At 41.5% G+C, this 27,454-nt stretch overlaps 1 protein-coding gene across 1 annotated transcript; it reads left to right on the forward strand.

Annotated features, from left to right (window-relative positions):
• Window positions 1–290: 290 nt before the first annotated feature.
• Window positions 291–20,183, forward strand: LOC149440596 (uncharacterized). The gene is made up of 4 exons (XM_089658422.1): window positions 291–506; window positions 7,388–7,592; window positions 10,687–10,742; window positions 19,372–20,183. Exons 1-4 carry the CDS (start codon window positions 350–352, stop codon window positions 19,467–19,469), a joined length of 516 nt encoding a protein of 171 aa, XP_089514548.1. The 5' UTR covers window positions 291–349; the 3' UTR covers window positions 19,470–20,183.
• Window positions 20,184–27,454: the final 7,271 nt, after the last annotated feature.

A 27,454-nucleotide genomic window follows, 5' to 3' on the forward strand; every position in this document is an offset into this window, starting at 1 on the left:
ATCAAACTGGTTTAACATCTACTTCAATGATCAGTCATGCTGCAAGTGAAATAAGTTATAGGTTACTAATTTTTTAATAGACGTAAAAACAACTTTATACATGAATACCCAATGTTTTCCTTATGGGTGAGTCAAAAATTATATGTATGTTGCAATTAATAAATGGCTGCCAAATTAGTTTCAGTAAAAACAGGAATAGTTTTATTGTGTAACTCATAAAGAAATCTTCCTTGCGTAAATAAATAAAAGGAAGTGGGAAAGTACATCATATTGCCCTCACAGGATATAAAGGTGTGCGAGAAGACAGAGGTGCACAAGTGAACTCCACAGAAGAAAGGACCATACCACAATGTCTCCTAAAGGATGTGTTGCTCTTCTCCTACTCATCGGAGTCATCACTACAGGATACGCAGCTGAGTGTGACTTTCCGAACAACACATCATCAAACCACAGCTATCAGATGACTATCTCTCCCGAGGTCCTCTACAACGATACTGTGTATACTGGTGAGTCTTTCAGAACTCATTAATTCTGCTATTCTGTATAGGCAAAAGTTCTTTATTGAGCCTGGAAAGAAAACATGTCAGTTTTTTATTGCTGGAGAGATTCACCCTTTCTTTTTGTCCTGAGGACCATTGTCTCCAAAAAGAAAGTGAGGGGACATCCAAACTTGTCACCAGAACAAGACGTGGTGTGAAGGTACATCTTCCAATGAAGCATCTGTTCCGGTGACAATTGTCTAGAAGGGCAATTCGCCTCACTTTGTAGAGATTTTCTCTTAATTTCGGTTTACAGTTCAGGATAGGCAGTGTAAGGATATCTCCCCAACACAATACAGAATGTTGACAGAGGTTTTATCCATTCCCTACAAATAATTTTTTAAAAGTTTTGGCTTTACATATACAGTACTTTAACAACCTTCAACAGTTAACATTTTAGGTGGGCCAGGTTCATTTGTTTGGTTTCAGAATGTTTGTGTTCTGGCATTTCTGAGGTTTGGCATAGCTCAATCCAGGGGCGGACTGACAACTCATGGGGCCCCCGGGCAATAGGGGATCATGGGGCCCCTGTGTCCTTGCCCAAACTCAAAAAATCCTATTAAAAAGGTACCAGGGGCATCTCATGGGGCCCCCTACTGACTCCGGGCCCTCAGGCAGTTCCCGAGTTTCCAAATGGTCAGTCCGCCCCTGATCCAAACCATATACAATATAAATGTGAAGTTAATTTTATCCATTTTATCCTTTGTTTTGTAAAAAGCAGTTAAGGGTTAAATCCATCTACTGGGTTATACCTGCTGTTTGTAAACCCAATGTGTGAAATTAACCCCCATCTCTAGTTCTATCATGAAAGGCGAGGAACCACAAAGAGCTGAACCGCCTCCTTCCCTAGTCTGAATTTATCTATTTAAAATACACCAGAGGAGCAATGACAACAAAACAATGGTATCTCTGGCTCCTCAATGGACTCTCTGTAGGAATGAATGGATTCAGTCCAGGGGCGGACTGACAAATCATGGGGCCCCCGGGCAATAGGGGATCATGGGGCCCCTGTGTCCTTGCCCAAACTCAAAAAAGCCTATGAAAAAGGTACCAGGGGCATCTCATGGGGCCCCCTACTGACCCCGGGCCCTCGGGCAGTGCCCGAGTTTCCAAATGGTCAGTCCGCCCCTGGCTCAATCACATTCACTAGCTACTCGTCATCAGTCATCATGCCAGGATAAAATACAGGAACCATCACTGCTGATACATTTTTAAATGTGGATTCTATAGAGGTGTCATCCTTAAAGGAGAAGTCAGGATATAAAATTAACAAACATTCATACTCACTTGGGTAGATGCTGCATCTGTCCTCTGCTGCTTCTAAGACCGAGAACTTAGCGACCAAAGACCGCTCTCTGTTCTGCCCCTCCATCGATATAGGAGCACCGTGCTGTGGAGTGAGTGGGAGCTGCTGGCTCAGGCTTTCAGTAATTCGGTGAGAGGCTGAGCCTGCTGCCGGTCCAGGACTCTGGGTAGGATTTCTCCAGAGCCTGGACTGGTTCACTGATGGCACCTGACAGCTGGACACAAGAGTGCTGGAATGCTTGTTCCAGGTCAGTAACTCTATCAGTAATAGGCAGATAGCAAGGGCATGTTTACTGAAAATTGTGTCCTTGTCCAAACTTCTGCCACCCACATTTTAGATTGCTTTACCAAAATGTCAACTTAACAATGTATATCAAACTTGTTAACCTCATTAATTAACAGTCTAATCCACCTCTGAACTGGGCAGGGGTGGACTGACCATTTGGAAACTCGGGCACTGCCCGAGGGCCCGGGGTCAGTAGGGGGCCCCATGAGATGCCCCTGGTGCCTTTTCATAGGCTTTTTTGAGTTTGGGCAAGGACACAGGGGCCCCATGATCCCCTATTGCCCAGGGGCCCCATGAGTTGTCAGTCCGCCCCTGGAACTGAGTGATACTGCAGACGCTTCAGACTTTGGCTGGTTTCCTATCTCTGTAGTCTGAACTTATACATCAGAGTACCTTCTTTCACATCAGGAGACTCCTGATGGAGAGTCCTCCTTTTATGTCAGGAGCCCCTATTTTACATCAGTGTCCAGTTTTCACATTAGGAGCCCCCTTCATATTAGGAACTCTCCTCATATAAGAGTCTTCACATCAGCATTCTTAGACCCCCCTCCTAAATCACTGACCTCAAAGCTCCCTTTACACCAGGAGTCTTTTACATTAGGATCCTCCTACACATCAGAGTCCCCCCTCTCATGTCAGGAACTCACTTCACATCCAAGTTTTCCCTTGCATTAATGTTCCATCACATCAGAGTTCTCACAGTCCCCTTAACATCAAAGACCACATATATCAGTGTCTTCAAAGCTCCCCTCACATCAGAGTCCTAAGAGCCCCAAAAACCTTCACCCATCTGTGACCTCATAGCTCCTTCACATTAGTGTCGTACATTTTAAATAGTACATCATTTATAGTATCGCAGAGTGTGGGAGGCAGAGCAGGTCTGGACAAATGCAAACATCCCCCCTCCTAATGCTGCCACTTACCTTGGATCGGCATCAAGCATTTTCATGGTGCAGACAAAGACAAAGACAGATCCAGTAAATAGGGGACTTTGATAAATTGGAGATTTTGTAATAAAATAAGGGTGCTTCGACCTGGTAAGCTGATGTGGGAGGTAACAGATTTTATGAGGGTGCTATAGCACACTCAAGTCCCCCTCTGTCACATCCCCTTTGTGGTGCTCCCTTCAAGTGGCACCCTAGGCACATGCCATACCCCAGGTGCACCACTGTCTGACCTATTAAAACCAAGTTAACAATGGCAGATTCCATGTTCTGTAGCGGTTGGAAAACTTTTAGATAGAAGGAACAACTAGTCTTCTGACTAACATAATAATGAAGCTTGGTATGAATTATCACTATATAAGGGTATATTTATAAAGTGGGTGTTGTGTCATTCACCGCATATTAACAATACATTCACTGAGCATTCATCGGGTAATCATTCACTGTCTGTATAAAACACTAGGGCCCCTTTCACACGGGCGTTCCGTATGTTCGTTTTATTATCTGTCCTTTTACGGATGAAAAATGGACCCCCATGTATTTCTATGAACGGATGAACATCTTTTTACATCCATTAATGTCCGCATCCGTTAACATCCATTTTTTTTGAACGGAGGAAAACCATATTTTTCCTCTGCAAAAAAACCCAGGAACGGATGGGAAACGGATGTCAACGGATGTAAACGGACCAAAAACTTATGTAAACGAATGAAAATAGATGTAAACAGATCTAAATGGATCTAAACGGATAAAAAATGGATGTAAACCAATGTAAATGGATGCAAACGGATGAAAAACGGATGAACAAAAACAGCTGAAAAAATGGATGTAAACCAATGTAAATGGTTGTAAACGGATGAACAAAAACAGTTGAAAAAACGGATGTAAACGGATGAAAAAACAGATGTAAACTCACCCGCTTTTTCTTTGAAAAAACATGACTGAACTGAAGAAAAGAAACAGAACGCCCTTGTGAAAGGACCTAAGGGGTTTATTTACTAAATCTAGTTCACTCGTGCACTTCTGTATAGAAGCGAATCAGCTTCCAGGTTTTATTGCTAAAGCTTAATTGAACAAGCTGATGTTAGAAGCTGATTGGCTGCCGTGCGCAGCTGCTCCAGATTCTGAGTGAACGAGCTTTAGACTTGGTTCACATCTATGCGTTTTCTGTTGCGTTTTGCAGAAACGCAGTACCGTCCATTGAACATGATTTCCTATGGGACAGGTTCACATCTCTGCGTATTCACCCGGTGCGCATTTTGGAAAGGGTCATGGACTTTTTTAAATGCAAACCTTTGCATTTTTGGTTATATAGACTTCAATAGAGATGCTTCAGAAAAGCATGTAGTGCATTTTTGATGCATTTTTGATGCGGTTTAATCTGCCTAGCAACAAGTTGGAAAAAAATGCAAAAAGCATTAAAAACGCAGCAAAAGCATGTCACAAAACACACCGCAAAAAGCACATCAGATAAGGATCAAACTCAAACTGCACAGATGTAAACCTAGCCTTAGTAAACAAACCCCTAACTGACCAAATCAATCCGCATTCATTGAAATACACCATCCACTGTTTTTCCGTGGTGCTTACTGGACTGGTACTTTTAACACAACTTATGCAACATACGCCACACATTTGCTGAAAAAACACTATTTAACACGCACACTATGTAACCAGTTTGTTTTAAAACAAATTAGACGCCACAGTATGATCTTTCTTTATCGAACTGGTGCCTCCCCTCTTTCTCTACCCCTCCCACCCCCCCCCCCTTATCTACACCATACTACTTTACCAATACGGTTCACAACACACTGAGTATACTTCTCATGTAAATGTAACATAAATAAACAGGTTCCCCAGCCAACTGGTGGGGATCCCTCCTCTTCTTCTCTCCTTACACTGTACCTCCCAACTGTGAACCTTCCTATGCTAATGCTCGTATATCCTTATATGTTTGTTAAAATCTTTCAATAAAAAATATTTGAATATAAAACAAATTAGATATAAAAGGTCCCAAAGAAAACTAAGCTAAACCAAATTTGATATAAATGAATTTGTTCTTTCTATGAGAAAGCCAAATATAACCGAATTGTAACCGAATTCCTTTTTCCTGCTTTGGTTCGATGTAGTGGACTACATAGATGAGTTTTCGGTTTACCTGCCAGCATGGTTATATTGCACTTTTTTCCCATTTTATTCCAAATTCCCTATCATTGCATTTATATTGTCATGTACTAACATAAAGGAAAAGAAGCGGTAAAAGAACAGCACCACTGGGTTAGTATGACATTCCTCATGCTTTAATTCTGAGTGGTCTGTGTGATTCGGGATGTGGTCAGGATGTTAAAAGCTGTCCTTCTTTCCCATCTCAGAACATTTGGAATTATGCACTGCCTTCAGAAGAGCGAGTATATTTTCTGCTAACCCATCTGGGTCACTGAATTGCTAAATGCTACCAATATGACTTTTTAATGCGTTAGCAGTGTTACAACATAAGGCATCTAAGGCTAGATTTGATATAAAAATACCCAATTGTCACGTACCTGGTAGAGGCCGCACTGAAGAGAGGGCTGTCCCTTACACCCAGGGCTGCTGTTAGAAACCATGGGACCCCATACAGCCAACTTGATAGGAACCTCCCCAAAAAAAAAGTTTACAATGTTCCAGTTTTAATGAACACAGTGGGTGATGGGCAGGGGAGGACTGACAACTCATGGGGCCCCCGGGCAATAGGGGATTATGGGTCCCCTGTGTCCTTGCCCAAACTCAAAAAAGCCTATGAAAAAGGTACCAGGGGCATCTCATGGGACCCCCTACTGACCGCGGGCCCTCAAACAGCACCCGAGTTTCCAAATGGTCAGTCCGCCCCTGGTGATGGGTATTGATCACTCGTTGTGCGCTCATTCAGGAAAGGTAGGGGTTGGTAAATGAGAAACATTTACTGGACCCTTCCCCCACTCTCCATCCTGAAGGATCCTATTGTGTGCTTGCAGCTGCTGGTGGGAAGGAGAAGAGGGAAGTCGGCCGCACTGCAAGGGTGGGGGCACAAAGGAGGGCCTGGGCAGCAGGGGAAAATTTATAATGCACAGGGAGTGTGATGGATGCACCAGGGGGGAGTAATTACTGCAACCGATCCCCTGTACAGCTCTCTCTGCAGCAGCTGAAAGCCATTGGGAGGGAGAGGAGAAGATGCTGGCTTTCAGCTGCTACAGAGAGAGCCACACAGGGGATCAGTTCCAGTAATTGCCCCCCACCTTACCGACGACCCTCCCTGCACACATTCAATTCACCCAGCTGCCTGGGCCCCCCTGCTGGCCTGGGCCCCATACAGGAGGACTGGTGATACCCCCTTATCCACAGCCCTTCTTATGCCTCCTGTCCTGTTTGTCCCCGAGATTGATGACAGGGTAGGAGAGGACATGGAGTGGCATGGGCACCTGTAGTAAGTCCTGGCCAGCATAAGAACTGACTCTTGCAATGATGACAGGGTAAGAGAGGACATGGCGTGGCATGGGCACCTGTAGTAAGTCTTGGCCAGCATAAGAACTGACTTTTGCAATGATGACAGGGTAGGAGAGGATATGGCGTGGCATGGGCAACTGTAGAAAGTCCTGGCCAGCATAAGAACTGACTTTTGCAATGATGACAGGGTAGGAGAGGACATGGCATGGCATGGGCACCTGTAGTAAGTCCTGGCCAGCATAAGAACTGACTCTTGCAATGATGACAGAGTAGGAGAGTATATGGCGTGGCATGGGCAACTGTAGAAAGTCCTGGCCAGCATAAGAACTGACTTTTGCAATGATGACAGGGTAGGAGAGGGTAGCAAGTCCTGGCCAGCATAAGAACTGAAAAGATGTTGTCAGAGGGCTTACAGAAGCAGGAGGCAGGAACATAGTCAGACAGGCAGAGGTTGGCAACAGGCAGGCAGCAGAAGGTAGAGATTTAGAAAATAAGAGGAGCCAGGTCAGTATCACAGAAGTAGCAGATGAGCTGGAGGGAAGCAAGTCAAAGGTCAGATAATGGAGGGATTGAGATCAGGTGTAGTCAGAAGGCAAACCAGATATATTACAGGAACAAGTAGGGTTTAGTCATGGGTAAAAGGAGCTGACGGCCGGCCACTGGTCGCCAAAGTCAATTCAAACATGCATGCTCATGCTTACAAGCAACTTGGTTTTCCTGACAATAGTAGTTACTAAAGAAAAATACACTATAACTGTTTTGACATGAAGGTGCGTTGATGTTAAATTCTGTAGATAAAAGTTTTACCTCCACTGGCTGATTTTGAATAACACTTTACATCTGAATTGCAGTTAATATCACTGGCAACAGCAATGAAAGTGTCAAAGTCCTATTAGAGTCTCTATCAAACAACACAGCTGCTGGAAACTGGTCACTAAGTGGATATAGTAGCTGTTCTGGAGGACCACTGCTGAATTTCACCTTTAATGCAAATAATTCACTCATTGCTAACTGGACCTCACCATCTTCATCAATTCCTGATTCTGTTGACATAATGTAAGTATTACAAACATGATGAAAGCATGACAAATAGCTATGCAAAAGACAGGATTTAGTATACTATGGACTACCTATCAGCTTAATGGGTCAATCTATGCTAATATGGCATATTTAGCTAAATTAAATTTTAAATATAAATAGGAACGTGCTGAAAATAAACAGAAAAAAAAGTCCATATAACTTTGTGTAGAAGTCCAAGCACCATATAAACCATATGGTGTTTGGACTTCTACGCAAAGTTATTTGGACTTTTTTTCTGTTTCTTTTCAGCGCATTCCTATTTATATTTACCTTTTATACCTAATTTGGGGTTTGAGGTTTGCTGCTTTTGTGATTTATTTATTTATTCCTAATTTTTTGATTTGGCGCTTTCCTAATTTCTTTACGATATATTTAGCTAAATGCTGCAGGTAGAAGTCCCACTTGCACACAAGCTACGGCTCTTATACTTTTTCTCTTTCTCAGCAATATAGGAAGTTGATGAAGGTAATACTGAGTGAAGTGATGCAATCATTTCCTTGCTGAAAGTTGCCTGTATAGACTATTTGTATTCATTGCCAGGAATCAGGCCTGTAATTGGATGGTTCTATCTCCACCGTAAAGCCTAGTACACACGTTGAGAATATCGGAAGAATGGTCATCCTTTTTTTTTTTTGTGTACACTAGTCTCATATTGAAAATGGATGATCCACTCTCCAAAGCTGTACTAAAGAAGAGATTATAGAACAATCACTCAGAATGTATTTGTTTTGTCCTATATTCTCATTGTGTGTACTAGGCGTAATCCTCCCTTTCTCCTTTTTTAATGACCATTTAGGGTCCTTTTAGCGTTTGATTAGATCAGCCTTTCTCAACCAGGGTGCCCAGGCACCCTGGTGTGCCTGCAGGCTTCTTCAGGGGAGCCTTGACAAAATACCCAAACATTGTATACAAGCCAGCAGGTGGATCAATCCTGCCTTTTAGTACACAAAGCCACAGGTTTTCATTGTGCACTTTTATGACATAATGTGCTGGCAACCCAACAACCAGTGACATCATCAGTTGATAAGGAGGACGTGGGGTGCATGCACATCATCCTTGGTTTCACCTCTCCATCAGCACTGGAGTCAAATTAGCAGATTGAGGAAGAGGAAAAGAGAGACACACTGGAATACTAGTCAGTACCAGTGTGCAAAGGTGTATTTGCTTTGGAAGAATAAATCACCTCTACCGTTGGGTGTGCTGAATGTGTGTAGAATAGTTTTTATATTTTAGAATGGGGTACCTTGAGATTGTGCAGAATTTTAATGGGTGCATTGACTTAAAAAAGTTTGAGAAACACTTGACTAGTGCACCAGAGATCGGTTCATCCAGATCCCCCCCTCTACTTCAACTTAAAGAAAAACATGACACCAATTTGGAGTAAAATGGCCTACGTGGCCTTTTATTAACAACACGTTTTAACACCAACCATTCCTTATAACAGAAAAAACATACAGATTATGTTGTTAGTCTTTTGATGGCACCACACCAAAATGCTCTGAAATGCACCTGCGGACCACGCTCACTCACCAGCGTCCAGCTCCGAATGACTGCCCCCCACCCAGGACACCCCACCCAAAGGTGCCAAAGAGACCACCCACGCTCTCTCTCTACCAACCAGCTCCCCCGCTATATTTTCAAACCCCCTGGCACTAACTTAACCCTTTCTAATCTTCCTTCCCACTCTAGGCCTAGTCATGCCTGCCCTGCGCTACTTCTTTTCTTTCTTTTACGCTACGGGCATTACTGGATTAGATCCACCTCTCAGATGTGATCGGAAGCTCAATGTCAATCTATTTGTATACATCCGATTACCTCTGAATCTGTCTAAATCAGAAAAAAAAGAAAATGTTTTAGTCCTTTTCTGTTTTTTTTTAATCTGAATGTGATGGATTTCAGGTAAAAGTCTATAAGGGAATGCATGTTTGTGTCCATCTGCTTGCCTAAAGACCTAACATGGGTCAATTTGCCTCTGCTCACAGGTTGGAGGAAAAAAAATGAATGCATATGAATGTCACAAAAGTGGCATTGTTCCTGTTTAGCTTGGATTCAGCTGGGAACAGGGGTGGACTGACCATTTGGAAACTCGGGCACTGCCCGAGGGCCCAGGGTCAGTAGGGGCCCCATGAGATGTCCCTGGTACCTTTTTCATAGGCTTTTTTGAGTTTGGGCAAAGACACAGGGGCCCCATGATCCCCTATTGCCCGGGGGCCCCATGAGTTGTCAGTCCGCCCCTGGCTGGGAATCTGTTTATGGATCCCATGCTGATTGGAATGGAAGATGGCTGTCTGCTGTCAACAAACAGAAAGGCACAAGGGAGAACTGGAGGAAGTAAAATTGTTTTGTGCAGTGATGGTCTCTTCTTATTTTGCCAATGCTTAAAAATACTGGGGTTGATTTACTAAAACTGGAGGACTCAGAATCTGGTGCAGCTGTGCATGGGAGCCAATCAGCTTCTAACTTCAGTTTGTTCAATAAGCTTTGGCAATAAAACCTGGAAGTTGATTGGTTTCTATCAGGGGCGGACTGACAACTCATGGGGCCCCTGGGCAATAGGGGATCATGGGGCCCCTGTGTCCTTGCCCAAACTCAAAAATGCCTATGAAAAAGGTACCAGGGGCATCTCATGGGGCCCCCTACTGACCCCGGGCCCTCGGGCAGTGCCCGAGTTTCCAAATGGTCAGTCTGCGCCTGGTTTCTATACAAAGCTAAACCAGACTTAGCACTTTCCAATTTTAGTAAATCAACCCAAGTGCATACTGAGAGAGAGGTGTGGAAAGTCTATGAGCTCTAAGCTGCAGATTTGAAACTAAAAGATCATACAGAATCCCAGACCCTGTGCTGTGCCTACACAACAGCATTAGCACCTTCTATAAAAGTGAAAACAAACACATAGTTTTGCATGTGCGCACTCAGGCACTATTTTGAACTTGTAAAATTTTTTAAAATGGGAATATTAGAGTGTTTGCATGAAAAAATTAGTTCTGCTTTAAGCTGAATTAAACATAAATTTTGCATGCATTCCACATATTAGCAGGATTTTTCTCACTTGATTTTGTTTTACTTCTAGAGTCTCGATCAGTAATGAAATTGTGACCATTAAACTCTCAAAAACACTGCATGCTGGTAAGTGTATCTAGATATGGAACTCCAGCTAAACCGGTGGTGGATAGAGAAAGGGAAAGGGTTTTATTGTTGCCCTCATACCCTCACCTTATGTATATCATAGAGAAGAAAGGAAGAGAAAAATTCCATATATTAAAGCGGTAATAAACTCTGCTTGCAGGGGGTTTCATTTTTTTTGAAATACCAAAGACATAATGTGCTAGTATGCATCCCATACCTTAAAACAAAGCTTTCCAGTGTTGCATTACCACCAATGGCAGGGCTTCCATCTTCACCTGGTCTTCCTTCCAGGTTCGGGGGCTCTGGTAGTTTGAAAGGCTGAGCTGCGATGATATCACTCTCGAGCATAAGAATGCCATCCTTTCACAATGAAATCACCGGCTGAAGACACAGTAAACAGCTCCTAAACAGTGCTGAATAGCAATAAAATGCCCCGGTCATGAAAGGGGTAAAACCTTCTGGAGGTCAAGTGGTTAAACAAATAGTTGCTAAAGGGATATAATCTGTGGCACCATGTTTAGTTTCTTTTCTGAAAACTACCTTCAGGAAGTTCATTTTTTTTCTACCCTGTGCTTCCGCGGGCTTTCTCCCGCAACCAAAAAATATTTGTAGATTAGCTGGTGTTCAACCAAATCATTCAAAGTATCTATGCATGTAATTACATCATTATGGCAGAGACAACAGACCAGGGGTGCTCAACCTGTGCCCCTCGAGCCACATGTGGCCCTCGGAACCCTCTGATGTGGCTCTCGACCTCAAATCAGGGAAGCACATGCCTGGGGCCGGCAACCCATTGATTGCGATATGGGCTTGCCGATCTGACAATCCAGAGCATCAGAATGCATTAAGCCAGCAGCTAAGCTGATGCTTCCTCTGCAATGATGCCAAGTGCACTTCACCTGGGACTTTTCCAGCAGACTGGAGAGTGATGCCAGCAAAAGTTGGAAGAGGAGATAAAAGGTCACAACACATACACTGTACTTTTCCAATGGGCATATTAGCCCCTCTAAACGGGTTAACAACTGTTATTATTATTATTTATTATTATTATTATTTATTATTTATAAAGCGCCGATAGTTCGCTCAGCGCTGTACATTACAGAGGGGGACAGAACATGTGACAGAACAATACCAATACAATGCAAAACATGAGGGGATTGAGGGCCCTGCTCTTTCGAGCTTACAATCTAGGAGGGAGGGGATGGTGGCACAGGAGGAGATAACTGTGGGGGATGGAATGGTAGGAAGAGTGGAGGAGGTTGGCAAGTTAGCAGGGGGCGGGGTAGGCTTCCCTGAAAAGGTGGGTTTTCAGGGTGCGCCTAAAGGAGAGGAGAATAGGTGATAATCTGATGGGTTGGGGCAGGGAGTTCCAGAGGATGGGTGACACCCTGGAGAAGTCCTGGAGGCGGGCATGGGAGGAGGAGACCAGGGAACTAGAGAGAAGGAGGTCTTGTGAGGAGCGGAGTGTGCGTGTTGGGCGGTACTTGGATATTAGGTCAGGGATGTAGTTTGGGGCAGTATGGTGGACAGCTTTGTACGTCAGTGTTAGGATTTTGAATTTGCGCAATCGGAAGCCAGTGGAGGGATTGGCAGAGGGGGGTGGTGGAAATGGAGCGGTTGGAAAGGTGAATGAGTCTGGCAGCCATATTCAGGATCGACTGAAGTGGGGATAGCCAGCGGCGAGGCACGCCAGTAAGGAGGGAGTTGCAGTAATCGAGTCGTGATATGATGAGGGAGTGGATGAGCTGTTTAGTGGTTTCTGGGGTTAGGAACGTGCGGATTTTGGTGATGTTGCGGAGGTGGAGTCTGCACGAGTTTGTTAAAGATTGGACTTGGGGCTGGAAGGATAGGTTGGAGTCCAGAATGACACCAAGTACTCTGGACTGCGGGGCGGGTTTGATGGTAGCGTTGTTGGATGATAGAGAAGTCAATCTTAGGCTGCTTTCACGCTGATTCGCTGGTGCACCGCCGGTTTTCTGCAGGTTAGTTGCACTGAGCCATAGATTTCTATTATATCCTGTGGGTTTGGTGCGCTTTCTGAAAATGTTCATTATGCTATTCAAAATATTCAAAATAAAAAATTTGAAATTCTAAACGACTTGATTTCATTGTGGCCTGTGACCAGTTACCAAATCACTTGCTTCTGCATTAGACTGTAAGATCCCTTGGTGGGGGTCACTGATATGAATGGCTATATGCACTCTGCCACTTAATATGTGGATACAACTTTTTTTTTTTTTAAATATGCACAGGCATTCTCTACATATATCCAGGTGCTTATCGGCATAGCGTATGTATTCAGGGGTTACATAATTAGGCTGATTAGGTTCTTGAGTTTCAGGTTCCTGACTTTGAACTTCCCAGCAGGGCTTTCAACAAGCAGACATGTGATAGAGAGTTCCTAAACTACTATTTAGACAGCCTTAAGGGCATTCCTGTTCAGTCATGGTAGGATACACAATACCAACCCGAATGGGTGTAACTTACTAATCTTGTTTTTCTGTAGTGATATTGTCTTCAAACAAACTGTAATGAGATGAACTCAGAGCCTTCCATTGCTGACCTGATATTAAAAGCAAAAACACTTTAATCTTGGTGAGGTCTAACTTTGAGACCTTCACATATGAGCTCATGGGCAGCACAGTGGCTAAATGGTTAGCACTTCTGTCTGGCAGTACTAGGGTCATTGGTTCAAATCTCAACCATGGCACCACCTGCCTGGAGTCTGCATGTTCTTCCTGTGCATGCGTGGGTTTCCTCCAGGTACTCTGGTTTCCTCCCACACTCCAAAGAAATGCTGGTAGGTTAATTGGCTCCTGTCTAAATTGTCCCTAGTATGTGTATGTATAAATGTGAGTTAGGGACCTTACATTGTACACCCCTTGAGGGTTAGGGACTGATGTGAATGTACAATATATATGTAAAACGCTGCATAAATTGATGGCACTATAAAAGTATAATAAATAAGAGATAAAAAGAGCCAATGTGATCCAGTTCAAGAGCTTAGATCTGTTTTACTTTTTTTTCTATTCAGCATTAAGCAACACCACTCTTTTGGTGAAAAAAGATGCCCAAGTTTCACTTACCATCTAGAAGCTGCTGGGCAAATTTAGCAACTCCAGGTGTATAAATGAAATAATGTAGCAAATACCTGTACATCGCTGGCCTCTTCTGGGCACAGGGCACGCAAGGGCCCCCATCTGCCGACTCATTCTGTGATTGTACACAGCGAGATTTTGTCAGCAGGTCTCAGCCAATGATTCATGGCTGGGACCTGCTGATCGGCTGTGTCTAATCACAGCCATGTGCCCTGTGTTGACAATCAACACAGGGCTCTATACAGAGGGAACAATCTCTTTATTTCTTCTCCCTGCAAAGAAGGGAGAAGGAAAAAACAGATTTTTACTAAAAAGCAGCACATAGTACATACGTTAACACTTGCCAAGCACACACAACCTCTTTATTACCCCAAGATGTTAACCCCTTCCTAGTTAGTGCTATTACTACAGTGACAATGTATAGTATTATAATTGATCACTGTATTAGTCTCACTGGTGATGTCAATGTTACATAGTTAGTCTGGCTGAAAAAAGACAAAAGTCCATCCAGTTCAATCATTGAAAAAAAAAAGTAATAATCCTATAACCAAAGTTGATCCAGAGGAAGGTAAAAAAACCCAGCAAAGCACGATCCAATTTGCTCCTGCAGGGAAAAAAGTCCTTCCTGATCCCCTGAAAGGCAATCGGATATTCCCTGGATTAACTTTACCTATAAATGTTAGTATCCAGTTATATTCTGTGTATCCAAGAAAGAATCCAGGACTTTTTTAAAGCAATCCACTGAGCTGGCCAGAACCAACTCTTGAGGGAGTCTATTCCACATTCTCACAGCTCTTACTGTGAAGAAAACTTTCCGTGTTTCGAGATTAAATTTATTTTCCTCCAGACGTAAAAAGTGCCCCCTTGTCCTCTGTGATGACCTCAGGGTGAATAGCTCTACACCGAGTTCACTATATGGACCACTGATGTATTTATACATGGAGATCATATCCCCCCTTATGTATTATACATGGAGATCATATCCCCCCTTATGTATTATACATGGAGATCATATCCCCCCTTATGTATTATACATGGTGATCATATCCCCCCTTATGTATTATACATGGAGATCATATCCCCCCTTATGTATTATACATGGAGATCATACCCCCCTTATGTATTATACATGGAGATCATATTCCCCCTTATGTATTATACATGGAGATCATATCCCCCCTTATGTATTATACATGGAGATCATATCCCTCCTTATGTATTATACATGGTGATCATATCCCCCTTATGTATTATACATGGTGATCATATCCCCCCTTATGTATTATACATGGTGATCATATCCCCCCTTATGTATTATACATGGAGATCATATCCCCCCTTATGTATTATACATGGAGATCATATCCCCCCTTATGTATTATACATGGTGATCATATCCCCCCTTATGTATTATACATGGAGATCATATCCCCCCTTATGTATTATACATGGAGATCATATCCCCCCTTATGTATTATACATGGAGATCATATCCCCCTTATGTATTATACATGGAGATCATATCCCCCCTTATGTATTATACATGGAGATCATATCCCCCTTATGTATTATACATGGTGATCATATCCCCCCTTATGTATTATACATGGATATGATATCCCCCTTATGTATTATACATGGTAATCATATCCCCCTTATGTATTATACATGGGGATCATATCCCTCCTTATGTATTATACATGGAGATCATATCCCCCTTATGTATTATACATGGAGATCATATCCCCCTTATGTATTATACATGTTGATCATATCCCCCCTTATGTATTATACATGGAGATCATATCCCCCTTATGTATTATACATGGAGATCATATCCCCCCCTTATGTATTATACATGGATATCATATCTCCCTTATGTATTATACATGGAGATCATATCCCCCCTTATGTATTATACATGGAGATCATATCCCCCCTTATGTATTATACATGGAGACCATATCCCCCCTTATGTATTATACATGGAGATCATACCCCCCTCCCTTATGTATTATACATGGAGATCATACCCCCCCTTATGTATTATACATGGAGATCATATCCCCCCTTATGTATTATACATGGAGATCATACCCCCCTTATGTATTATACATGGAGATCATATCCCCCTTATGTATTATACATGGAGATCATATCCCCCCTTATGTATTTATACGTGTTGTTCATATCCCCCCTTATGTATTATACATGGAGATCATATCCCCCTTATGTATTATACATGGAGATCATATCCCCCCTTATGTATTATACATGGAGATCATACCCCCCCTTATGTATTATACATGGAGATCATATCCCCCCTTGTGTATTATACATGGTGATCATATCCCCCCTTATGTATTTATACGTGTTGTTCATATCCCCCCTTATGTATTATACATGGAGATCATATCCCCCCTTATGTATTATACATGGAGATCATACCCCCCCTTATGTATTATACATGGAGATCATATCCCCCCTTGTGTATTATACATGGTGATCATATCCCCCCTTATGTATTATACATGGAGATCATATCCCCCCCTTATGTGTTATACATGGAGATCATATCCCCTTATGTTTTATACATGGAGATCATATCCCCTTTATGTATTATACATGGTGATCATATCCCCCCTTAAGTATTATACATGGAGATCATATCCCTCCCTTATGTGTTATACATGGAGATCTTATCCCCCCTTATGTATTATACATGGAGATCATATCCCCCTTATGTATTATACATGGTGATCATATCCCCCCTTATGTATTATACATGGAGATCATATCCCCCCTTATGTATTATACATGGAGATCATATCCCCCCTTATGTATTATACATGGAGATCATATCCCCCTTATGTAATATACATGGTGATCATATCCCCCTTATGTATTATACATGGAGATCATATCCCCCCTTATGTATTATACATGGAGATCATATCCCCCCTTATGTATTATACATGGAGATCATACCCCCCCTTATGTATTATACATGGAGATCATATCCCCCCTTATGTATTTATACGTGTTGTTCATATCCCCCCTTATGTATTATACATGGAGATCATATCCCCCCTTATGTATTATACATGGAGATCATATCCCCTCTTATGTATTATACATGGAGATCATAAACCCCCTTATGTATTATACATGGAGATCATATCCCCCCTTATGTATTTGTACGTGTTGTTCATATCCCCCCTTATGTATTATACATGGAGATCATATGCCCCCTTATGTATTATACATGGAGATCATACCCCCCTTATGTATTATACATGGAGATCATATCCCCCCTTGTGTATTATACATGGTGATCATATCCCCCCTTATGTATTATACATAGAGATCATATCCCCCCTTATGTATTATACATGGAGATCATATCCCCCCTTATGTGTTATACATGGAGATCATATCCCCCTTATGTATTATACATGGTGATCATATCCCCCCTTATATATTATACATGGAGATCATATCCCCCCTTATGTGTTATACATGGAGATCATATCCCCCTTATGTATTATACATGGAGATCATATCCCCCTTATGTATTATACATGGAGATCATATCCCCCCTTATGTATTATACATGGAGATCATATCCCCCTTATGTATTATACATGGAGATCATATCCCCCCTTATGTATTATACATGGAGATCATATCCCCCTTATGTATTATACATGGAGATCATATCCCCCCTTATGTATTATACATGGAGATCATATCCCCCCTTTAGTATTATACATGGAGATCATATCCCCCTTATGTATTATACATGGAGATCATATCCCCCTTATGTATTATACATGGAGATCATATCCCCCCTTATGTATTATACATGGAGATCATATCCCCCTTATGTATTATACATGGAGATCATATCCCCCTTATGTATTATACATGGAGATCATATCCCCCCTTATGTATTATACATGAAGATCATATCCCCCCTTATGTATTATACATGGAGATCATATCCCCCTTATGTATTATACATGGAGATCATATCCCCCCTTATGTATTATACATGGAGATCATATCCCCCTTATGTATTATACATGGAGATGATATTCCCCTTATGTATTATACATGGAGATCATATCCCCCCTTATGTATTATACATGGAGATCATATCCCCCCTTATGTATTATACATGGAGATCATATCCCTCCTTATGTATTATATATGGAGATCATATCCCCCCTTATGTATTATACATGGTGATCATATCCCCCTTATGTATTATACATAGTGATCATATCCCCCTTATGTATTATACATGGAGATCATATCCCCCTTATGTATTATACATGTTGATCATATCTCCCTTATGTATTATACATGTTGATCATATCCCCCCTTAATTTCCTCTTCTCAAGAGAGAATACATTTAGTTCCTCTAATCTCTCCTCATAGCTGATCTCCTCCATGCCTCTTATCAGTTTGGTTGCCCTTTTCTGTACTTTCTCCAGTTTTCCAATGTTCTTTTTGTGAATTGGAGCCCAAAACTGAACTGCATATCCCAGATGAGGTATAAATAATGATTTGTACAGGGGTAAATGTGAGTTAGTTAGTTCCCACCCAGTGTCAGTTAGTGTCAGATTGCCTGCCGCATCACAGTTCCACTATAAGTCTCCGATCACCGCCATTGCTAGTATGAAAAAAAGTAAATACAAATTCCTGTATATATACACCATAGTTTGTAGACTCTATAACTGTCATGCAATCAATATACACTTATTGGGATTTCTGTTTACCAAAGACATGTAGCAGAATACATTTTGGCCTAAATGAAGAAATTAGATTTTTAAAAAAGGTTTTATCGCAGAAAGTAACAATTATTTTTTTTTCAACATGTTCAGTCTATTTTCCTTTATTAAATAAAATCATAAAATACCCAGTGGTGATCAAATATCACAAAAAGAAAGCTCTATTTGGTGAAAAAAAATTGATATAAATTTTATTTGAATACAGTGTTACCAGTTAAAATAGCACAGCGCTGAATAGCAAACAATGACCTAATCATGAAGGGGGTGAAGCTTTCCGATGCTGGAGTGGTAAATAAAATATTGTTAAATAGGCAGTGAACCAAACACAGAATTTGATATACTCTTTGATTTGCATATACAGACTAAGCATACATAGGCTACAGATTTATAGTAATATTTGGTGTGGGATAATTTCTGACATCCTGAGAAACTAAAACAGACAATATTAAGGAACTGAGTTATATGCAAAATTTTCAAAGTATGTGTTAGATTTGCTTCACCCTTATACAGTATATTTTTTGGAATTTACATTGCCGCTGCAAATATGAATGGTATTTTAGGAATCGCTGTGTCATTGTTTATACAGTATAGAGCTAAAAATCTTTGTGATCCAAAACAGCCATGTTTACTACGACAGATCTGCCAAATAATATATCTAAAAGTTCATCACATTTGTTTTTTTTGTCATCAGGAGAAATGTATAAAACGTAATAACTCGGTACTTTTATCTTTCAGGTGCAGCAAATGCAGCTTCTTTTATTCAGCCATATTCAATGTTCTTAGTGCTAATTGAGGCCTTCAGCCTACTTCTGATCACCAGCAAGCTGTTATGAACACAACATCCAGCATCTGGATCAACATAATGAACTCTTTAATATAAATGTGAAGTTAATTTTATCCATTTTATCCTTGTTTTGTAAAAAGCAGTTAAGGGTTAAATCCATCTACTGGGTTATACCTGCTGTTTGTAAACCCAATGTGTGAAATTAACCCCCATCTCTAGTTCTATCATGAAAGGCGAGGAACCTCAAGAGCTGAACCGCCTCCTTCCCTAGTCTGAATATATCTATTTAAAATACACCAGGAGGAGCAATGACAACAAAACAATGGTATCTCTGGCTCCTCAATGGACTCTCTGTAGGAATGAATGGATTCAGTCCAGGGGCGGACTGACAAATCATGGGGCCCCCGGGCAATAGGGGATCATGGGGCCCCTGTGTCCTTGCCCAAACTCAAAAAAGCCTATGAAAAAGGTACCAGGGGCATCTCATGGGGCCCCTTACTGACCCCAGGCCTTTGGGCAGTGCCTGAGTTTCCAAATGGTCAGTCCGCCCCTGGTTCAGTCCCACCTATAAAATGTCATAACATACCTATTTATTAGTGACAACTTCTTGACATGTTTAACACATATAAAGTCACAGCTGATCTCCTCCCCATGCTAAATTTTATTTGCATTTTATTAGAAAGTCACTGCTAATTGTATATATATTAATTGTTGTTTTAATATTTTATTTTACTTTTTAAGTTAATAAAGACTATCAAAAACATATTGTACTTTGTAATGATTACTCTTACGATCACCTGAGAGTGATCAGACCTGGACCCAGATCATTTGCAGGTGATTCCTGCATAGTGGTTACATGTGAGCGGCCGCAAGGGAGCTTGCTTTCAGTGAGGCTGCCTCCTATGACTAATCGCCATGACGCTTGCTGGGGTTCTTGTGTAAGCCGTGTACCGGGGTGGGCTCCCCAGGATACAGTGAAGTCACGAACGAGGAAAGCAACCCCAACACCAGCTTTTGCCACAACAGAATTTTACTTAGATGTGGCAAATAAACACAGCCACAAATGCTGGAAACATACAATAAATTTACATACACCCAGCCCAAAGGCTGAGACCCTTGTGCTGCACAGCACGGCACCTTCTGATGGATGAAGGTAGAAAGTGAAGTAATTTACCTACTGGCGGGCACAACTAAGCTGCCACACCTTACCTGTTATTACCCTAAAAGAGCAGGAATCAGTGTATGGGTGTATGGTATGGGCTAGCCTGCGGTGCAGCACAACAGCTTACAATCTTACACAAATCTACAGTATTCCCTCTCCCATAACTGGTCCTGTAGCACGTGCCTGAGTATTCCTGCTGAGCAAAAAGGCCAGTCTGGCTTGAGTTGGTAGGATTTTATCAGCTCTCCAATGTGAAATGTCACTTTAAGTTGTGGAGTCCTTCCAATAATCAGTAACAACACTTGTGGCCTGACACAAACAGAGACCCTAACTAACTAACTATAGGCCTGGATTTAGTCTCAAGGCGCCAACACTGAAGTGAGTTGCGTGCACGATCTTACCAAACCGGGTCTGCTTTGCATCCGCTGGTGACTCTGAACAGAACAAATGTCACTCCAACAGGCCTGTGATATTGTAGTGTATGCTGCGTTGTTTCTTGGCTCTCATCAGCTTCCTGGCAGCAATCTCATCAGCTTCACCCAGCTGCAGCTCACACGGCCCCTTCTTTCAGCATTCTCCAGAACATGGGTCCTGCATTCAGCATCGTCCAAAAACATGGCTGCAGTCTCCTCTTCCTGTTCACTAAAAACCCCACTTCTTCATGAATATACAAATATCAATGCAGTCTGAGCCTGTGTTAGAAAAACAGTGACATCTCATCGCCTAAACTGCAGAATGTCAGTCAAAACATCAATTTACTCCACACCATAATTTACTGCACACAAACTGTTCAAACAATGAGAGCTGTTTCCCCATCTCACACTTGCATGTACACGTTGTCAGGCCAATACTTAGGTGTGACTGTAGCCTTAATATTGAATTATATTATAAAAAAAAAGACTTTTGCACAGTACTATATACATATACATACTGTATATCTTTTACATTTTTATTTTTTAGTGCTAGCCATAATAAATGAAGAAAATATATACAAAATTGCTTTACGTGCAATTTATTATATATCAAACTAGGTGCTGTCACGGATTCTCTCCGGGCATTAACCAGGTTCTGCTTTTAGTTTGGGCTATTTTTTTTTTTTCACAGTACAATGCAACTTGCACCCCATTACCTCTTGAAGAAGCAGCATATAGAGACCACAAAACATGTTGAGAATAATTCTGTTTTTTATTGGTAGGACCAAAATGGAAATATTATAGATCATTGTGTGTAGCTTAGTTTGTCCTGCGTTATAAAAAGAGCACTCCAGTGGGGAGCAGACAAGTTCATCTACAGTTCACCAATTTGAACTTACTGAGGCAAAAGGTAATAAAATGTATTGGAGGGCAAATGAATTACTCATCTGCATCCTTTCCCCAAGAGCTTCCAAAGAGAGGAATAAGTCATTTTCAAAAAACTGTGAAAGGTATACAATACATTTGTCTGTAGGCTTCCAGCCTACAGTTATGCCTCAGGGGAGTCTGGAGTGATACATGAGTTAGAAATGGTGAGATAATGCCCTTATTATTCAGGTCAGCGAAGGAACATTTGCTTGAGACTATTGCAATTTTTAAGGTCATCTAGTAAGACCAAGGAGGAACTTTGATTGCTGCCATGAAAAAAGTAGAGGGACTACTGTAAAGTTTGTAGAATTAAACCTATCATAGATAAATAAGTTGAGAAGCAGTGAAGTAAAATATAGAGATTAGGGCAGGCCAAGCCTTCCTCCACCTGTGTGGCCAGCAAGGAGAACTTGGCTATTCTTGGTTGGGAATTGCTCCAAATAAAGAAGACAATGGAATCGATACATTGAAATAATTGCTGAAAGACTAATGTGGGAGACGCCTTAAGGAGAAACTTGGGAAGGAATATCATTGTATTTATGCTCATGTGACTGATAAGATTTAAGGGCAAGGATTTTAGATAAATTTGTATTTAAAATTTCATATGAGTCATAATGGGAGTTATATTACAGTGAGATCATTCTGGATATAATTTCTCTGGTACTTAAATTGGTCAGTAGTTTGCAATTTAGATTGGGCTATGTAGTCATAAGGGATTATTGGGAAGCCAGTTGATTTATCCCAATCTATTTTCAGTCCTGAGACTCACCCAAAGACGACATGTAACAATACATGAAAATAATCCACCAAGGTATCTTGCATGTAGAGTGAAATTCTCTGGGGCCCTAGCAGATAACAGTGATGCAAGGAGATTGTCTAAAGGAGACAAAGGTTCCATGGCTATAGTGAATAGCAAGAGTGAGAGAAGGAAGTCCTGCCCAATGATCCTCTGGGGAGGAAAAGATACCAATATATCAGTGTTAGCCTGGACTCTCACTCTAGGCCCCATATTTACGGGAGTAAGGGCCATTTAAGGAAGAAAGGGCCAAACCTTATTTAGGTTATTGTTCCCCATAGCAATTTTCAAGAACAGGTCTGGAAGTTGGAAGAGTATCACTGTATAGTTGCTTGCAGAATTGCGCAAAGGCCTTAGGTACATCTATGGGGTCTGTATAAGGGGTCTCGTCTCAGAGATGAATATTAGGTATGAAAGTGTCCAAATTAGAAAGGTATGCCAGGGCCTTAATAATCTTCCTTCTGTGTTCAGCTAGGCAGGTGGATTGGTATTGAAGTCCCCCACTCCCCCATGCAGTAGGTTGATTATATAGAGAGAGGTGTTTTCAAAGTATGATTTTCTAGCACACTCCAATTTTATGTTCAGGGAAGACTTTACAGCATGAAAAGAGGGTCTGTATATGGCAATACTATGAATACAGGAGCCCCTAGTGAATGCATTCCTTGAGGAGTGGTAGGATTTAAAGTGCAAGTTATGATCCCCATAATCTTTCATGCCCCGTTGGACATATACGTTTACCCCCTCAATAGGTTTCCAAAGGACTTAACCAACAGTTATGAAAAAATGGTCTGTGACCTAACAGAAGAGATAATTTATGGGAAAGTGGTCAGACAGCAATGGAGGCAGATATGGGACATGCAATAACCATGGAAATAGATTGGCGGTAGCAATAGAATATTTAGGCTTTGATACGATCCTATAAAATTTGGATTGACACAAATATACCTTTGTGGTAGGACACTTCCAGTGCCATATATCGATATATATCCATAGGCTGTGCACTGGTTATCAGAATATATGGATTCTGGCTGCAAGGGTTGACTCTGTACAGATCAGGCTTCAAGACTCAAATGAAGTCTCCTAAATGGTGAGTAGTACATCGTAGGAGGTGTGATTTATTAAAACTAGTTCTTTGCAAAAACTGTAGAATCCACATCTTACACCTTTTCAGGTAGGCCAATTAACTGCAGGTTGTTTTTGCACAATCTATTTTCAAGATTATCATTTTTGTCTTCTATCCCTTTTAGTCTGGTATCTAAATTGCTGACCCTGGGGATGAATGGGTTGATGAGTCTTTCATAAGTGGTTACTCATTCTCACATTTTAAGCACATCCTGATGCAGTATAGTAAAGTTTATTTTCAACTCCTCCACCTTACCCACTAGATAAGTGTGGTTTACCTTTATGGCCTTTAATACCTGTCAGGAGAAAAGACGAGGAAGCACTGGCAAATGTGCCAATGCTCAATATTTCCATGCCAATGCTCAATATGGCTTCGCCAAATCGCACAAAAATGTGCTCATGCGTATAGGTGGGTGGCAGGTAATCGTGCATTCCTGTGCGCGAAAGTCCACCGGCACACTCAGGGCATGATAATTACTGACGCTCAGTGGCCTTTATAAAGATTTTAGCTCTGCTCAAGAATTGCTGGACTATCATCAGCCCCCTGTTCCTGTGTTCTTGTGTAAACTGCTGATTAACCGTTACCGACCCAGCTTGATCCTGATCTTGCTTTGGATCTCTTCCTGGCTCTCTACCCTGGCTTGATCCTGACCTCGCTCCTGTCTGCTGCTTTGTGTACAACCCCGGCTTGATCCTGACCTTGCTCCTGTCTGCTTCTCTATGAATTATCCCAGCTTGATCCTGACCTTGCTCCTGTCTGCTGTTCCGTATTGACCCTGGATACTGACTACTCTACTCATCCTCTGGGATCCACGTGTCCTCTGAAGAAACTCCTCCTGAATCTGGAGCACTCACGGGTTCTGTCTCAACAGGCATCACCAAGCCGTAATACCCCTGGCAACCCGTGCTTCTTTGGGCACTGCACCTTCTGTTACCACCTTCAGGTCGCACTGCACTTAACCATACGGGGAGCCCTATCTCTATAGTCTCCAGTCAGGTACCTGACAATACCTCAGACAGCGTCAGCTCTGGTCCACCCTTGAACTCAACTGAGCGTGACTACAAGGAGAAGAAAAGATGTGGCTGTACCTGCAAGGTTGGAAAGGCAGATGTCAAGGCATCCGGAGGCTCCATAAAGAATTCAGGTGTGGAGACAGGAGATTTACTAAAATTGGTGCACACAGAATCTGATGCAGCTGTGCAGAGTAACCAATCACCTTCTAACTTCAGCACATTAAGTTAAGCTTTGGCACTTTACAGATCCATTATTTGGATTAGGCACCTGTCCTCAGATCATAAAAAAAGCCCTTGGCAAAAAACGATTATTTAAACTCAGTTCAGATTGGAGCAGGAATGCAAAGGATTTTAGCAGAGCTGTAAAAGATAGTGTACTTTCACATTCTATGTTAGGACACACCCCTCCTGGCCAAAACACTTATGCACTGGGTCCCGAGTGTTCTATCTCTTGAACTGCAAAGCAAAAGGGTCTTTCTTCAGGTGACATTGTTACTGCCTTATGATGTGGCCACTTTCTTGACTGTCCATCCATGGGATACGTACAGATCCTAAAGACTCTAGATGCAGTGGAATGACATCATGATGAAGGGTGAAAACAAGACATCTTTGGGGCCCAAACTAAACTGGTAGATCAATAGACTCCACTCATGGAAGAGGGACTGTAGAAAGTCATGTGGAAAATAAAAAAAAAGTTTTAGAAAGGGTTTGAAAAAGACATTGTACAAGGGAGGAAGATTATAGTGTGTTTACTTGTGAGCCACCAGGGTATACTAACAGAGGAGCATATATATTTTTCTAGATCGCTGGTTATTTTGCACACTCTCTACAGGTATGCATTTGATATCAATTAATTCAATAATTACCGCGCTCTAATACTAATTAAAAAAGTGTTCAGTGCTTGAAAAATAATATAAATAAATCAACAATTAATGATACCTTTAAAAAATTGTAAATACTCCTATATATGTGCCAATTAATAAATCAAATAATAATTCATGATAAAAATAATATATAAAGTCCAAAAAAATCCAAAAGGTCACTGCCCCTCCCCAACGCGTTGCGCCACAGGGACTGCGTAGCTTCGTCTCGGGGATGATGTGCTGCAGGATTGAAGCACATATTAGAAGGAGAGAGTGGATCAAAGGAGGGATCATCCCTCACAGACACACAGGCTGATTATAAAGCTGCAGGATTGAAGTAAACCATATGTTGGAAGGAGAGTATGGTTTGATTTGATTTGACTTGAACACTATAGCACTTTCTTTTTGCACTTGGGACTTTTTATTTATACCTTTTGGATTTTTTTGGACTTTATATATTATTTTTATCATGAATTATTATTTGATTTATTAATTGGCACATATATAGGAGTATTTACAAGGGAGGAAGAGATTATAAGGATGGGGACAAATTCACCAAGAGATAGACTTTAAAATAATCGTTCAACCAAATCAAAGTTAAGCCCAACCATCTATATCACTTGTTGCAAAATGCAAGAGCCTCTACTGGACACTGCAATACTGGCATTTGACAGATAAATGACAGACTTAGCATTAGATATACAAAAGCTCTTTTGAATGAACCATTGGAGAAGGTGTCTCGATCCACTCAAAGCTTAGTTTTCTTTATTTTTTCTGGTGGCTAAACAAACTATCGCAAGAGCATGGAAGAAAACTTCAGCCCCCGTTTCTCAAGTATGGCAAAACATTTCTTGGATTATGTCCCATGAGAAACTTGCTAGTATTATTCAGGTCTCCAATAAACGCTTTGGAAAAATTTGTGACCCATGGGCACATTATATACATATTGACCTTTAAGCTTGTATTGTCTTGGGTGCAGGGACGGACTGACCATTTGGAAACTCGGGCACTGCCTGAGGGCCCGGGGTCAGTAGGGGGCCCCATGAGAGGCCCCTGGTTCCTTTTTCATAGGCTTTTTTAAGTTTGGGCAAGAACACAGGGGCCCTATGATTCCCTATTGCCCGGGGGCCCCATGAGTTGTCAGTCCGCCCCTGCTCGGGTGCTAAGCAAATTGGGTTTACAGTCCGTTGGATCCTTTACCCCTCTTTTACCCCTACCTGTTGTTGACTGCTGTACAACCTAGCAATGTGGATGAAGCCCCTGGCAAGGATGGGGTCTAAATTGAATCCTAGTGATCCCATATATGTGACTTTTGTATCACCATAGCCCAGTAGGAACATCCTGCTTTTGCATATCTTGGCATATTTTATTCTGATGGGACAATTTTGTATTATAATCTGTCTAGATTTGTACCACAATGTCCTTTGTTCTGGATGGCTTTATATACAATTCCAATAAAAATATTGAAAGTTAAAAAAATGATTTGGGTAGGCAATTTAGTTGTTGATTGATGTACAAACTAGCAATGTGGATGAAGCCCCCTGGCAAGAGTGGGGTCTAATTCAAATCCTAGTGATCCCATATATGTGACTTTTGTAACACCATAGCCCACTTGGAATGTCTAGCTTTTGAGCTATTTTGGCATATCTTTATATTGTTCTGATGTGACAATGTTGCGTTACAATCTGGCTAGATTTGTACCACAATCTCCTTTGTTCTGGATGGCTTTATATACTG

This window comes from Staurois parvus, unplaced genomic scaffold (genome assembly GCF_062004578.1).
Source record: "Staurois parvus isolate SC_StPar_1 unplaced genomic scaffold, SC_StPar_1.0 ptg001066l, whole genome shotgun sequence".
NCBI classification, from domain to species: domain Eukaryota; kingdom Metazoa; phylum Chordata; class Amphibia; order Anura; family Ranidae; genus Staurois; species Staurois parvus.